The sequence below is a fragment of the Sprattus sprattus genome, assembly GCF_963457725.1.
Source record: "Sprattus sprattus genome assembly, chromosome: 7".
Classification (NCBI taxonomy): domain Eukaryota; kingdom Metazoa; phylum Chordata; class Actinopteri; order Clupeiformes; family Clupeidae; genus Sprattus; species Sprattus sprattus.
In genome coordinates, this window is record NC_137926.1 from 30,237,297 (window position 1) to 30,253,365 (window position 16,069).

General features: G+C 41.3%; 1 protein-coding gene across 8 annotated transcripts in view; it reads right to left on the reverse strand.

Moving 5' to 3' along the window:
* LOC308368129 (transcription factor SOX-6-like) overlaps positions 1 to 16,069 on the reverse strand; it is a 77,242-nt gene that overhangs the window by 40,526 nt on the left and 20,647 nt on the right. For all 8 annotated transcript variants that reach the window (XM_080842210.1, XM_080842214.1, XM_080842213.1 and 5 more), the window contains 2 exons: positions 7,866 to 8,079; positions 6,185 to 6,389 (listed from right to left, as the gene is read on the reverse strand). In XM_080842210.1, the coding sequence (XP_080698336.1) occupies positions 6,185 to 6,389; positions 7,866 to 8,075 (415 nt within the window). In that variant the 5' untranslated portion in view covers positions 8,076 to 8,079. The remainder of the gene's footprint in view (positions 1 to 6,184; positions 6,390 to 7,865; positions 8,080 to 16,069) is intronic.

Below are 16,069 nucleotides of genomic sequence, written 5' to 3' on the forward strand. Positions count from 1 at the left end.
AAGGGTCAATAGATCGAAGTTGATACTACAGTTAGCATGTATCGAATAGGCCACCAGGATGAGGACAAGGAAGAGGTTGTGGTAGAGGTAGAGGGGCCCCTGTCAGGGGATGTGGCATTCGTGTAAGATGCTCAAATGAAAGTAGGGCAAGAGTCATTGATCTATAGTGAATCATGACCACCATGAGAGAGGCTGGCCAAATGGTTCTTTCAAACCTGAGCTGTCATACTGTGGCATCAATTGTTTGTACGTTCAGCAATGACAATGACACTTTGCTGGCCTTCACAGTCAATATAATGTATTGTGTTTCACTGTATTTGCACTCTTGGCAACAACAATTTCTATACTTTTGTAAAGTATGTATACAGTATACAATACAATGTATACTGTAGTTTCACTAAAGTTATTTACAACATATACGGTCGAATTCTGATTACTTTACGTAAATTTACAGTATTTACAGCTTATTGCACTATTTTTACAGAATCAACACACTAGCCCAAACTGGTGGCAGGGGGAGATTGTTCACTGCAGAACAGAGTTGACCTCATTTTGACGTACAGAATATACATGTAATGTGGAAAAAGGACTGCAATACTGTAAAAATGTTGTGTCAGAATCTTTGCCATTTTGTGCACAGTAGAACAAATGTTACGTAATCATATATATCATCATGATATAGTGTTTAGCAATACAAAAACAGAAATACTAAATTTTACTGTATACAAATGTGCAGGTTTCGAATACTTTCTGACAGTATATTCCTTAAGTAAGAGTGGTCAGTACAAAACCCAAATTGTAGTACGTTGTCAGTGGTAAAATAGTCAATACTGGGAGGGTGTTGCACAAAAGTTGAAGTGAAGCTTTCATAGGTTAATATTGAAAGCTGTATTTTGAGTTTTGCTATCCATTGTTAAATAAATGAGAAAACATACATTTTTAATTGAGCACAAATTGTAGGTTTTGAAGGAATTGTTTGGTTTTGATGGGTATGTGATAAGTTTTTGAGAAGGTAGTGTCATTCTGCAACCATCATATAGTGTTTTGGTCATTTCAGCTTCAGTTAAGGGCTGTGTGTGAGCTGTTTTGAAAAAGTAAACAGTGAATGGAAAAATTCGCCAAAGCGATTGAGAAAAACTGTAATTCAACTGTTGAAAGATTATCTCACTTTTATTGATTACCCATTTACAAAAAAAGACACCGCCACTTTTTATGAGATTATCCATCTGTGTGTGCTCCTTGGATATAGTGAAGGGATATATGACAGCTAATAGACTAGAGTAGTCACATGATCGTTTGCACTCTTCTCACTCAAAAGATCAGGCCTGCAGACAAGAGTCTCATTTTAACAGTAGTGGTAACTAAGGAGCTGTTTCTTTATGCTTCTGGGATATGGTAACCATGGAATGTTTGCCATAGTAAACACATAAATAAAATATACAAATCCTTGTTCTTGTATGGTTTTTGTTTACTCATGAATCTTAAACTGTTTTTTTTCCTATTGAGTATGTTTTATATTACACTCACTCCCTCAGGGTCAATTTTCCAAGTTGACCATGAGGGTGAAGTGCCTGGGGTTGTTTGGGGTTTTATGTATACCTGTCAGAGGCTCTCAGCAGTTGAGCTGTCCTCCACACTTTCAAGCAAAATCTGAAACGTGATTGGCTAAGAACAGAAAAAACTACCACCTCAATACACAATAAGGCTTTTGATTGGTTAGGAAAGAGGAGGTCTGCTTCTGAGTTGGGTTGTGACCACAAGCTTCTGGCTGCTTGTAAGGCCGCACAAACACAACGCCACAGCTCACTCACAGATTAGTAAATACATTCAGACACACAACATAGACTTGTCCATTCAAATCCATATTTCCAAACAATCATTCAGTTGGCGCGACATCTGACAGTTCAGCCTGGTTTTGTGACAGGGCTTTTGTGACAGGGGTATCTGATGCTGGAACTTCACTTGCAAAATAACTCCAAACATCCTTTGCCAGCAAATCCAGTCCTCACCAACCGGATTGTAGCCATATTACAATCTAATTCCCTTGCAACTAAATGTCTTTCAATTAGAATACATTAACCACAATTAAAGAGTGCCAACAATTCTCTAAAACTGTGCTTAGACTTTAGTAATTCTTGTTTAGAAGGTTTTACATCTGGCATTGGAATTGGGATGTGGCCAACAGCAACACAGTGGAGCTTTAGCTAATCTGCCCCAAGCACTTCAAGCCTGATCCTATTCTCTAGCTGAGCTTTCACTGTCCCCATGTTCCACCGGCCCGGCCTCCGAGGGAGTAGATGTGTCACACAATGTGCTCTGGGATTAGCCACGATGCCGATTAACACCTGAGATTACGCCTTGAACCTTGATGGACAGTGTCAGCTGACAGAAGCAAAAGAGGGGCAAGATGGGGTCAGGTGACATCTCGCTAGGTTTGGGGGACACAGCTATTAGTGGATCAGCAAAGAGTATGTGAGGTCGTTAAACAATAACGAACATGCGGACATAAACTAAATGTTATGCCCTTACATGCATCTAAACTCTATCCATATAATACATATAACCATAAACACGCACATATACGTCCATACACACATTGGAAACAGTTGATATATTCTGAAGCTCCAATGCTCCATCCCCCACACCCACACAAACATATAATGTTCCAAATCAGCTGGAGGGGCAAGTGAGACTCCAAGCCTAACTGGAGTGCGCTTGTGGTTGGAGTGGCAGCAACAGCCATGCTGAAATGACCTGTCACCACTGCTGCCCAACAAAGTCAGGGCCCAGCAGAATGAGTTCTTTTGTCACCACTCGAGAGGCCAGGCCTAATGCACTCTTTGATGTGGCCCCCCAGCTGCTGCCTCCATCACTGATGACGGGATCCCCAGGCCATGTTGGGGTTCAGGCAGAGCAACAACATTCTTGGCTTCCTATATACCAAGTCTACATGACTAGGGGTGAGACTGGATGCACCCAGTCATGACCCCAACAGAGGGTTAACAGGAAGAACCTGGGTGGGGGCCAGGACAGAGTGCAAGTGCTCCTATATGGAAGAGAAAGGTAAAAAAAAAAAAAAGGTCATATGAGGGAATCGTTAGCCTCAAACCTGTGAGCCTCTGTAGGTAGCTTGACCACCAGTGCTGTTAAACCAATAAAAGGATAAATCAAAATAATAACTGTAAACTGTTTGTTCAAAGTGCAGCTAAGCTTCAGTGGTTACACGCAAGACCTACAATGCAAACACATGGTAGGAAAGAGAAATCCAATTCACGTGAAAGCTTCACACTACATACTTCACCCATCAGACACCAAAGGCACGTCATCAACGACAAATCTTTCCCAACAATATTCAGGCTTCTCTCTCTAGGCACCCCTTCTCTGTGACTGGTTCTGATAGTCTAACTTGGAAATGAGAAGAAAGTGTTTCTTCTAGGTGTTCAGGCTATGGAGCAGACTGGTCATTTCCTCTCAACAGTTAGACAGAAACCCAGCCATAATCTGATTCTTCTTTCAAACCAATGACCAGGGCTGGATGGTCGAAGGGTTGAACCCTGGTCGAAGCGTTGGTATTTAAGGGGTATGAGAGAGAACATGCTGTCTCAAACAGAATTACATGGCCTGTAACATCAATAAAATGCACAACATACTGTAGATTGATAAGAATGACCTCATATGACTTCTTTTAAAACAGAATTACAATGTCAAAGCTTCACTCCCACATACTTCCTTTTTCTTTGACAGACAATGCAGAAATATCTTGAGAGAGCAAGTCTGCAAAGTGCCCCTTGTAAACAATCCATTTCTCCTAACATGCGCTTCAGCACCAGGACACGATCTTTAATAGAGCGTCTCCAGCTGTGACTGCCTTTCTCACCAAATGGAGGCCGCCACTGGAGGTGAAGGCCCTTCTCATTCAACAGAACACTCACAAGTACTTACAGCACTTTGGACAATCAGTGAGTGAATGGCCATTGGAGAAGTCAGCCACATCATGCTGCGTTACCACAGAGCAATTGTGAGTGCAGGGGTCAGGGCTGTTAAGCTAATGCGATTTTATTCTATTTGATCATAGAAAATCTCACCCACCCCTTACAAACCTCCCCAATCTCTCTCTTATTGAGCTCCCTTATCCACAGAACAAGGCTCGAAGGCTCAGTGGGACTGGGGCTTAAATTCTGTGCATACTTCTGTTTTATACACATACACTGAATACTACAGAATGTGGAACACAGAATATACCAAGATGGAAAAGGGGAAACTCATTATTTTTCCAGTATTTTTTGATTATTCATGGTTATGCAAATATAAAAGAACAAATAATAGGATATCATCTAAATAACTCAATATGACCACAGATACCTTCACTTTTCACCAGGCTATCGATGCTGTAAACCACACAGACCCTAATACAATCAGACCCCTTGAGCACAGTACTGTAAACTAACATCTTCTACCTACCCCTGCTCCTACACTTCTCACCATTTAGACACATGGATCCTACTGAGGAAAAGAAAGCCAAAGAAAAGATGAAAAGATGTCTATCAATATCCATAAAAAAAATCTATCCCAAACTGGCTTATTTAAGCTTATTGACAAAAACTCCTCCATGACATTCCTTACCTTTTCATTTTGCTCATAACAATACCAGTGGGGAAAATAAGCAAGAAGTGTCAGAGTGTCAGACGTTTGACTGCAAATTTGAATGAATAGTCCAGGATAGAATATGAAGGACAGATGACTTCTTGCATGGCGAGGACAGGACAGGCCACCAGGGAAAGAAAACTCTTCACCGTAAAGAGATGCTGAAAAGTGGTCACATGGGTAAAGGACATGCACAGAGTGGGGCAGAAGTTAAAAGTAGACCCTTGTGTTGATGTGACAAAAGTATGATCTGCAAAATATGGCTGGATTCCTTGAACTGAACTGTAGTTCCATTCTGATGGCTATCACTGATCTGAGATCTGTAATCAATATTTCAGATTGATCTGACTAATTGGGAACACTCTGAAGAGACGTCCTCCATGCCTGCCAATTATAGTCAGTCTCTATTGTGTGTCTCATCGAAGCTGGCAACAACTGCTACTTTTGTCTAAAGCTAGTATTGTGTTGTACTAAAAGTGCAGTAATGAAGTATTTCTTCTTTTCCCGATTTTTCTGAATTTCCACAAAAATGACTGAAGAATGAGGCAATTGTTAGTGTTTTTGTGATTTTGTGATTTTGAGAGATTAAGACATTAAGACACATTTCTTTGAAACAGAAGACATTTAGATCTTAAGTGAAAGGGAATGTATATATTATCATTAAAGTATGATTATGAGGTTAAAAAAGTACACCAAATTATAATATTATAACACCAAATACTGTTCACCACATGACCTCATTTGTATTTGCCATATTGAAAATGCTGCTTCCTTTAAGCAATATACGTATTGGTTTGAATTATATACATATTCTGATGTAATCTTCACAATCAGATATTTTCCTCATCTTCATCACATTCAGTATGGTGTTAACTAAATGAAGGAGTGAATTTAACATGCAGGCATGTCTACAGTATACACATGTGGGAACAAGTCTGTTCAGCTACATCTATTCAAATGATCCAGTAGTAGTTCTGACCCCGGGGGAAAATATTGTTCACAGACGGTGTAAGAGGGAGCCTGAGGCTATCTCACTAGATATACTGGTTCAAAAGCATTTTAAGGCTTTAAAAACAAAGATAAGAACAGAAAGTTCTCTATTAAAGAGCAGTTACCTGGATACAATTCATAATAACCAATGCGATGCAACAGCATATAGACAGCATTATCCACTGCCGTGGTTTACCACTATAGTACCACTATCAAAAACAAATATTAACTGTGATTTTAGTCATAAGGTTGCGTTCAATGATTTGCATCAAAGAAATTCATTACTTCAACTAACAAAAGTAAGAATTTGTAAGTGTGTTTTGGGTTTAAAGTAAGGCAGTGGTGAGAGAGTTTGTTTTGTGGTATTCATTTTAAGGTGGCCTATGGTTGAGAACATGTAGTAGGTTGACTTCTAGTCATTAGTAAGATTAGATACTGACTCATTTTTCACTAGTAACACCAAACTCTATGGCTTATATTTTCATACTGAAAATGATGTTCAGTGTTCAGTGTCTTCGTGTACGAAGGAATTGTAGATTTAGTCTCCTACCATCTTGTTCAGTCTTTGTCATCTCCTCCAGCTTCTTCTGCTTGAGTGTGTCCACCACATCAGCTAGGCTGCCCTTGCGTCTCTCTGGCGTCCCGAAGGCTGATGCGTTCAGGGGGTCGGTGCGCTCCTCTGGCTTGTGTGGGGATGACACATTTGAGTTGCTCAGGTGCGAATACAAGGAGCTCACCTTATTGCTGTCTGAGTCCTAGAGAAAGTGGAAAATCCCTGTTATTGTGGCTGTCAATGTATCACATTGCTACAACATTATTGTATCAGCAATGGCTTGATGATCTCAACTGTGTGAGATTTCTGTTAGGATGAAACCATAAAAATAACCTTTAAATGACAGTTGCTTGCAGGGCCAAATCACAAGTTGCCACAAACTGCCTAAACGGCAATCCAAAGAGCAGGTGATTCACCCCAAAGCTGCCAACTCCCATGATATGATTACATCCTTCCTACAGTGGGCAGCCATGTCTGTTGAGCTAACTAGGTGTGACACAACTGTTTCCACCGAACTAGGTGTGACACAACTACTAGCAACTAAGGTCATTCCAAATTCAACCATGTTTAATAGTAACAAGTTGTGACATGATGGCTGCCGTACATGAAATTGCTCTGCTGCTGTTAGTAGACTTCTTCTCTCAGTTTAAACACTCATCTGTGTGCTATGGCTGTAACAGAGGCCTTGCTCTGGGAGCCTAGAACACTCCTGGCCCAAACTTATGAGGGTGCAGGAGTAAGGGAAGCAGAGACAGGGGAGGAGCAGAGAGGAAAAGAGAAAGAGAGAAAGGGGATGATGGAGGGAAGGCAGGCAGAGAAAGCGAGAGAGAGAAAATGAGAGAATTGAATGAGAAAGAGAGAGCAGCTGCTGTGCACTGCTTCCATTTGCACCTGGTCTTCAGAGCCATGTTGTCAATATAAATGGTCGTGAAAGTGCAATAGGCAGAAATTAGGATGGGGTCTTTCCTGTGATTCCTACAAGGCTGAATGTTTTCATGAACTGCAGAGGATCTCCTGGATCTCTGGCCAAAGTGAATGTCCATTTTTAGTTAAAGTATCTACGTTTAGGAGATCGAAATCAAAATGCAACTCTGTTCAAATAGATTTAAGTATAGATGAGATAGCATACCCATTCAGTACTATTGGTTTCCCTGACAGCAAGTCCCTTCCTTCAATCCAAAACCTTTGGGCATTATCTAGACATACTAGTAGTTCTCCTACTCTACCCCTCCAACAATTGAAGTCGGTAATGAGACTGTAAGATCTGAAAATGAGCAAATAATGAAAGCTTAACTGTTCAGTCTACAGCTGGTTGTATAGTTTACATTAGTGTCAAACAATCCTCAGCGCTGCTCACCATGGAGAATGATGGGCATGAGACGGTGGGCCTACTACATAAACTATGAACAGAAGGACAAATACAGGCACCAAGACTAAATGTGGGGCTGCAACAGCGGGGGGACACTATTAGAGCACTGTTTGAACCAGACATAATTGAAGCCAAGTGGTCGTGACTCCAAATGTGGCCTTTGTATTTGTGTGTATTTCACATTTTATCACGTGACATAATGTGAAACCGTACATATTGTTACAATTTTCTTTATTTGTAGTTCCCTTTTCAGGTTAATGTACAGCAGCTGACTGGGCTGTCGTGTTGGGAGAACACTGGTTATCTTACCTGCGGGGCAGAACCAATCACATCCAGTTCAGAGTCTTGTTGGTGTCCGCTGACGGGCTGTGGCTCCTCCGTGTGTGACTGTGGTGTGGTGGGCATGTCAGGGTGATCAATCCTGTCTCTGTCATCGTTGTCCCAGCTCTCTGATTCCCGACCCCTCTCAAATTCTCCCTCAGAACTTGGGGACATGGGAGAGGAATTTTTGGAAGACATTGCACTGCAACAGAAGAACATAAAGGGCATGCCCTCAATTTAGAGTGCTTAAGTATACCGACATGAAGCAGCGAATCAGTTCAGGATAGTCACTGTTATCTTGCCAAGCTGACATCTATGAGCTTAATGGACACATTTTATTTTAAAAGGCTTTTTCCTCATTCATTTATCAGCATGTACTGTAGAGCTGCCTGCTCTACACAGGCACTGCCATCACTGGCCCCACCTCTTCTAGGTTAAATTCATAGCATTTGCAGTCTTTAATTTGCGTGTTTCATCTTTAATGCTCACTGATTTATCAACCCAACTGTTCTGCCAAAACCTATTGTACAGCTTCAGATTGTCAGCTACTTAAAATGTATTTGATTGTGGAGATTAGGAAGTCCCAAGACAGTCCAAGCCTTTATTTTGGTGCAGGAGATGTATCTTCAAGACAATAGGTCAAATAATGATTCACCAAAAATAGACATATCACCTAAAATATATTTAAAATGTACTGAGGCTTCCTCATGAAGGTCTTTGAAAGTTGTGAGCAGCTGTGGGATCAAAACATAAGGTTGTCAGGACAACTTTAATGAAAAACACCTAATAAAATTGCAAGAAATCTGAATTAAAATCCACATTCATAAACAGAATAGTATTTAATATTAAGATGATTATTTATTGTGAACAGGAAAGGCTGTGCAAAACTGTCTGGACAGTGCCTCACAGCTAAGAAAACAGAGGGGCTTGCCTGAGGCCTTCTGGGAAATTTCTCCATCGAAAATCATCAATTTCAATTAGTTAACACATCAATCCATAAAATCACACTCAGCTATGGGAAACACAGTAGTCAGACTGATCAGTGGTTATGCTGAGATTAACAGAATCTCGTCATTTGAAAAGAGCCCAGGGTGCTCCTCAAGGGAGACTGACACACACAAATGATTCTGTTTGACCCAGTAAATCAGCCTGTATTATTCCTGTAGTTCTCTGTGTCAAATGACCAGCCTCTCAGGCACAGTAGAATGCTGAAGCCCTCAGCCATCACTCAAAGTGGCCTGCAGAAAACTCTAGGGGGTTTTTAGCTGCTGCCCATCTCTCCTGAGGAAGCGTTTTACATGACTGACTGAATTGTGGCACGAAAGCTATCATAAATACAGTACTCCCTGACCTACTTTTAATGGCCTGGCCTGCTCATATATTGAGCCTACCTTTGTGATCTATGACTATGATAGATAATCTGCTTCTCAATCAATGAACACTCCGAGGTCCTACCACAGACACACAGAGCCAGAAGACAAAAGGTAGACACCATCCACCCATGCTCAGATGGTGGAGGTCTAATACTGTCTGTCAGCTGGACTGAATAATTCATCAGGGTGTCAACATGGTTGGGGGTCGTAGCCATACAGGGTAGATGAGGAAGCAGGGGCACAGAGGTTCCTGGCTGGTGCGCAAAGATAAACTGGATCAGAGGCAAGTCGTGTAATCACTTTTCAGAAGAAACCTCAGCCACGTTCCAGGCCGGCTTTATGGTATGATGACATCAGTGACTAAATCCATAACAGTTGGGGAATGTGTCCATTCCAAGCCCCTCCCTCATTCAGCTCTTTTGCCTACTACATTACCAGCCAACCCATCCCCCCGTCACATGAGGTGCACAACCTGCATAAAGACATCGTATTACACTACAGCAGTGTGTCTGGAGTGAAAGGCCAAATATATATCGCTCTTACAAAGAGAACCAATATCTGCTGCTGCCACCATGTTAGTACACCCCTTCAGTAAGTCCTCTCTTGATAATGACGTGATGCCCGATAACACCTCCCTGGGAGTCACCCTGAGGCGTTAGGGGTGGCTGTGCCTCAGGGTTAGTGGCAGGTCGGCCTGACCTTTAACGAATCCTCATGATGTTGTCCTGCCTCATGCCTGATTACACAATTACAATGGGCAGCCAACAGGCCCCTTTGAATCGATGAAGGAGCATGAAATCCTGCCAAGAAGAAAGAGTCTCCTCTCCTTGTGTGTTTATATTTAGCCTCACAATATTGTATTTATAGGGCTCAAGAGTTGCCTTCTTGGAACGGAGGTCTTGTATGGCCAGGAATGCTTAGACTCAAATTGTTGCCACTGATAAAGTTTCATCACGCAAACAGACCAAGTGTCATTGCCCAGGCCTTGGCAAGACCACGCCTAATGTGATTACTGGTAGTTATCAGCACCCACTGGGTAACTCCTTTAATGTGGTCACTGAAGCTTTCAAATGCACATTTTAAATGTATTGGCAGAGTGGCATTGACTTGAGATCTTACTTGAGCCAAAAACGCACGTCAGACAGCAGTATTTTAAAATGACCAACAGGAATACAGTGTAACATTGATCAAACCACAGAACGGAACAACTGTAAAATGTTATTTAGGAGAAAGGTCAGATGTCACTTTCACTTTCTACATAAACATGCACAGAAGTAGAGAAGGAAAGACCTAAAGTGAAACAGGTTCATAAAGGCATTCGTTTACAAGTAACATGAGACGCTCCGACACCCTAATGGTGAGAAAAGGGTGAGAAAACAAGAGGAGCTGACCGGCAGCCAAACAGTGCAGTTCCAGTGAGCAACGGCCCCCTGGGAATTGCATGTTCCTCAAGGCTGACCAGAGGAGCTACAAGCCTGCTCATGTCTGGGGCAGTGCGCTATGCACAGCAGTCTGCCTGCCACCATAAACACTCCTATTCATATTTTCTCATGATTACCAGGCCAGCCACACACACTATTTTAACACTGTGTCTTAAACCATCCACTTAAACACAACCATTCTCCTAAACCACTGACCAACACATGAGAAGAGGAAATATGCGTGTGTATTTAAGATGACTTACAAATACTAAATGCACAGAAGAATTATACAGAAAGTATAATGCAAAGTTCAATCAAATAATTGGGACACATACTACTGTAATCTATACATACATGTATGTACATCCAGGACTGACACATTAAATATATATATATATATATGCATGACGTACATGGAACTGAATTGTATTGCCATTCCTCTCACAAAATAGCCCCTCATTCATTTATTTCCTTTCCCCTTCACCTACTCCACACCTACATACTTTCAAGAACCCTGAAAACGTGGTTTAAGTACCTGGACAACCACATCTCTACTATAAATAATGTCTACAAGGGGTTTGTCACATCAAAACCAAAGCAAGCATTCTGTCAAACCCAAAGGATTCCGTCAGGAATCTTCAACATTTCACAACTTGTTCTTAAATGGGCCACTCCACTGCTTTTTACCTTTACCTCATTGCCACAAAAACTTTAACCTATCCATTATTTTTTGTATTTATTTTACAGCTGTCCATTGTTCTGCCCTACTGGCTTTCATGATGCCACTGTTCTGAGAACAGGCTTAGAGAATAAACACAACCATAGGTTCAAAGTTAACACCAAGAAGATTTATTTACGTGCAGATGAATGAGGTCGCACTCTCAGCATTAATACTGCTTTTGGTCTAGGCAGCTGTCATAAGTGTTCCAACCACTGTTAGCCATTCATTGTTCACTATTCTACAAAGGACTTGGTCAACAGTGTGTTGCAATGTCACAAAACTGGAAGAAGAAAGGGGTGGTAGAGGGGAAAAAAACAACTCTAAACCAATATCAAGGATCAAAGTCCAAACAAAAGAGGGTTCAGTGGTTCAAGAGGATAACAAAGTGAAGGTATGAGATCTTGACCACCTGCTTGCACAAATGATGAACAAAATGTGTCAAGTTACCTCTTGAAGTTTGTGATATATGTTGGGTCTATCTGTAGGGTATGTAATCTGTGTAAGGTCGTTTGAGTTCAGGGGATTAACCATAAATATATGACTATGCTATCGTAACACTACGCGTGTATGACATGCTGTAACTGCATAATGTCTCTATTCCTGTTAGACAGACATCATACCATGTTTGCTCCCTGTGGCACTAGCCTACCCCAAGCCCCATAATACTCATCAAGCACTCTCATTGGCTAATGCCTTCTTATAGGGGCTCCCTCTTTCCTGGCCAGTGCTCATGGGCACTCATGCATCATAACAAGGGGCTTACATTGCAGAGTCACTACAGGAACAACTTGGCACAAATAATGCACTCCTTCCTAACCACTCATAAACCTGTCACACCTCTGTTTCCCTGATTGCCTTTCTGTCCATCTGCCTCTCTTTCTGTCTGTCTGTCTGTCTATCTGACTCCCTTTCTGTCCGAGTCTCCCCTTCTTCCTTCCCAGGGATTGCATCCAGCTGCTGACATAGGTTAGGCCCAACCAGAAAAAAAATGTGTAAAATGATCTTGTAATCTCGTTCTAGGTTTCCAACCCTGCTACTCTAGACAAAGGCCGTCTTTGTAACGCTGCAACAAATCACAATAACCTCTATCAATCAAAACAATACCGAAGTCATACATTTGATCAACTTAGACACTCTGCATACAGTGTCTCTCTCAGATCTCTATTAAAGGTATTTACGGTGGATATGTGTCAGTAAAAGCTATGTGGTGACAGAAATGAGTTGTGGCCTTATGATTTGAATTAGTATACTGTATATGGTGTGTGATGGAGCACATACTGAAATACATACAGTATTTCAGCTGTCATCATTATTCCTCTATTTGTCAGTTTTCATTCCTCTGGTCTAAGGATGACGACATTCACTCTTAGTCCCACTTAATGAATACAGAACTTTTCCACAGAGCATAGACAGCCTGAACGCTGACTTGGCCTCCTCACAGACACTGTTTGCAGGGTCATGACTGTGGCACTTAAACATGTAAATAATCTCATTACACAAGTGTAAGCTTGGTGAATGACCTCGCCATAACAAAGCAGGTGGTGTAAACAGGTCCAATCCTATTAACCTGACATTAAACATGAAGATGACTACAATTCCCACAATCCATTGAGCATGAAACAGTTTAGGTAAACTATTACATTGAAGAGACAAAAAGTTCCTTTGTAAAGATATACTTTACTTAAAATCAGGTATATAAAATATATCAAGGCAGTCTTTATTTCTCTGGTTTTAAGTGGGGTTTCGAGCACTGAAGTTTGCTGGAATATTCTCTGATGTGTAAACATCTTAAAGAGCTTGTCCACTTTCTAACAAATTCCCTTAATCATATGTCATGACAATAATGTGTACTCGTCACATCACAGTCATGGAGGAAGTAAAGTGGTGAGGCTGTATGAAATGTGGTCAAAAGCCCAGCACACTAGTTTAAGAAAAGCTTTTGGAGAAATATTACGACTGTGCAAGACTGAATAGCTTTATCATTTTATAAAAAGCTGAGCATCAGTGGAAAGAGGCATGCTTCTTCTAACATATGATTAATCCAATGGACTTCACAGAAGTTCAGAGAAATGCAGCCAGAGGCTTAGGACTACTGTGCAGCCACTTCTCTAAATCTCTAGCTCACCTTTAGCTCACTGATATGAAGTGAATCATACAGCATATACTGTATGTGAGTGTGAGGGGAAATCAGGGAGGCAATAAGGTGAGTCACTGGGTTTGGAGGGAGAGAGAGAGAGAGACTTAGGGAACTGCTCCCCATTTTCTTTTCGCTATAAGCATTTGTTTTCCTCCCTGAGGCACATCTGCATGTCACAGCAGCTCCTGCTGTCAAATCTGCAATTACAACTCAGTGTCTGTTTGTTCAGCGCCAGATGAGCGCCGACAGGAGCGCACCATACTACAGCCAAGCAACATGAAATACACACATGCTGTTATATCACAGGAGTCTTGTCTTGACACATACACCCCCTTCACTAAAACACACACACACACACACTCCCTCACATGCTAACCCAAACATATGGACGCACATGCATGAATGGACAGCACACACACGGTGTATTTTAACACCTTGGAGCAAACATTTCTGAAAAGAAAAGTGTGAGAGAAATCATTGTTCTTCTTAACACAGTTGGCCTTTTCACCGAAGCCCTGCCTTGACACACACACACACACACACACACACACACACACACCCCTTTGAAAGAGGTATGCTTAAGGTTACAGGTCGATCCCACTAGCACAAAGTACTCATTGTCAGCAGTGGGCCAGACCATTCTGTTCAATGTAAAGGCCCTAAATGTCCTAACTTCACACACCATTGTTAATCAGAAGTGGAATTCAGTACCTTTCTTTCCACATCTTTTGAAATTCCATACCACTAAATATACATGGAAAGAAAACACGTCGGAAATGAATACCTGTATGAACCCCCGTTTTAATTGTACAAAGCTTCATGCACATGAAATGTTACAGAGATCATTATCCTCCTGTCTAAGCCATGATCCGATAGTGTTGTGTATGCTATAACCTGTTCATTGATTTTCCTCTGTCATACTTGTCTAAGTTCATAAGCACTATAACAGGCCTGTTCTCTAAGACACTCTATTGTGTGTTTCTTTCTCACCTATTCTATCCAAACTAAAGAAGCTGAGGATTCTTCTGAGTGCATGAAGGATAAGGACTATGTCATCTCATCTTGTTGCTGTAGCTCTATTGCATACACAAAAAAACCCAGCAACAACTCAGTCTGGCAGAAAAATCCACTATTCCACCACAGGTGGTGGCTGGAGTTACTAGGGCAACTGTGCTTACCCTTTTAAGATGATCCTGTGTTGTCCATTTACCCATAGAGAGAGCCACCTTTAGCTCAATGGACACAGATGCATTAGAGGACTCCCTACCAGACCTCACTGTTGTTTTTAAAAATTGAACAAATATAATGACTAGCCCCCCACAAATGCCCTTTTTTCAGCTTGGCAAGTCACTACACACACGGAGAGAAGAAAGAGAGAGAGGGAGCAGATATCACAAATAATCGTATTAGTGGTTGCATGAACCAGTTACGCCACAATTTCTTTGACTGATTGTGTATAAATAAATAGCCCTAAATGGCAAAGCAATGGTCATTGGTAGAGCATATTGTACCTAAGTGTGAATGGCCAGGAGAAAATGAATGGACAGACAGTCTGTTGACTAAAAGGTTATGGCCAGATCCATCTTCTAGTATAAAAATTAAGGTTGTCCGATTATGAACGTCCTAGTCATTAACATAAAAATTCAATACTCAAGCTAAACAGAAGCTCAACAGAACATGTTACGGTGGTCAGAGTTACGGTTGAGTACTGTGGGGATAGTTTAAAGACTTTGGATAAGTTGAGCCGTTTTTCCTTTAACACTAATCTTAGCTGTTCTAAAGTTAGCAGAAAGCACCATGACCACTACTGAACTGGGAGGAAAAACAGAATGACCCCGAGGAAGAAAAAGGGAAAAGATGTTATGGCAAAGCTTCCCTCATGAATTTTCTCTCATCTCACTGGCTGGTAACACTTGCATTGCTTTTGGTGTCATACAACAGCTTTGCACAGTCACATCACTGAGACAATAAGTATAATTCTTTAACGTGTACGAACCATTTGACTTGGTGTCTTTACTTGTCTTTGGACAAAGGCAGTTGACAAACAATAGAAGAACCACAGAAATTTTGCATTGAAAACCACCTTAATTCTAGAGATTAAAAAGACAATGAGAGATTTACCTGTAAAACAGCCAAGAAGTTCCAGCCCATGCCACTCCCTTTCTCCTTCTCTCCATTCTCTATCACTCTCTGTCTGACTCTCTATTTCTTTCCCTCCCACTAGCTCACAAGCTTGCTTAAACACTGAACACATCTTGCCTAATCAAAGTTGACACATAGGGGAGGATGTGGATTAGCGGTGGAAAGATCCAGTTAACTTGTTGTAAACAGTTGGCCGAGGAACAAAAGAAGATTGTCAGAATCTCAGATTTGTCCATATCAAGCATCACGATGCTACAGTACATCAGATCAGCTGAGGTCAGGAGTGGTAAAAGACAAACCACACTATTGGACAACAAACTGTGCCAGACTGAGACAGTAAGTTACAACATTGAAACAATGGAACCCAAGTATAATCATGCAAATACTTTGATGTAAAG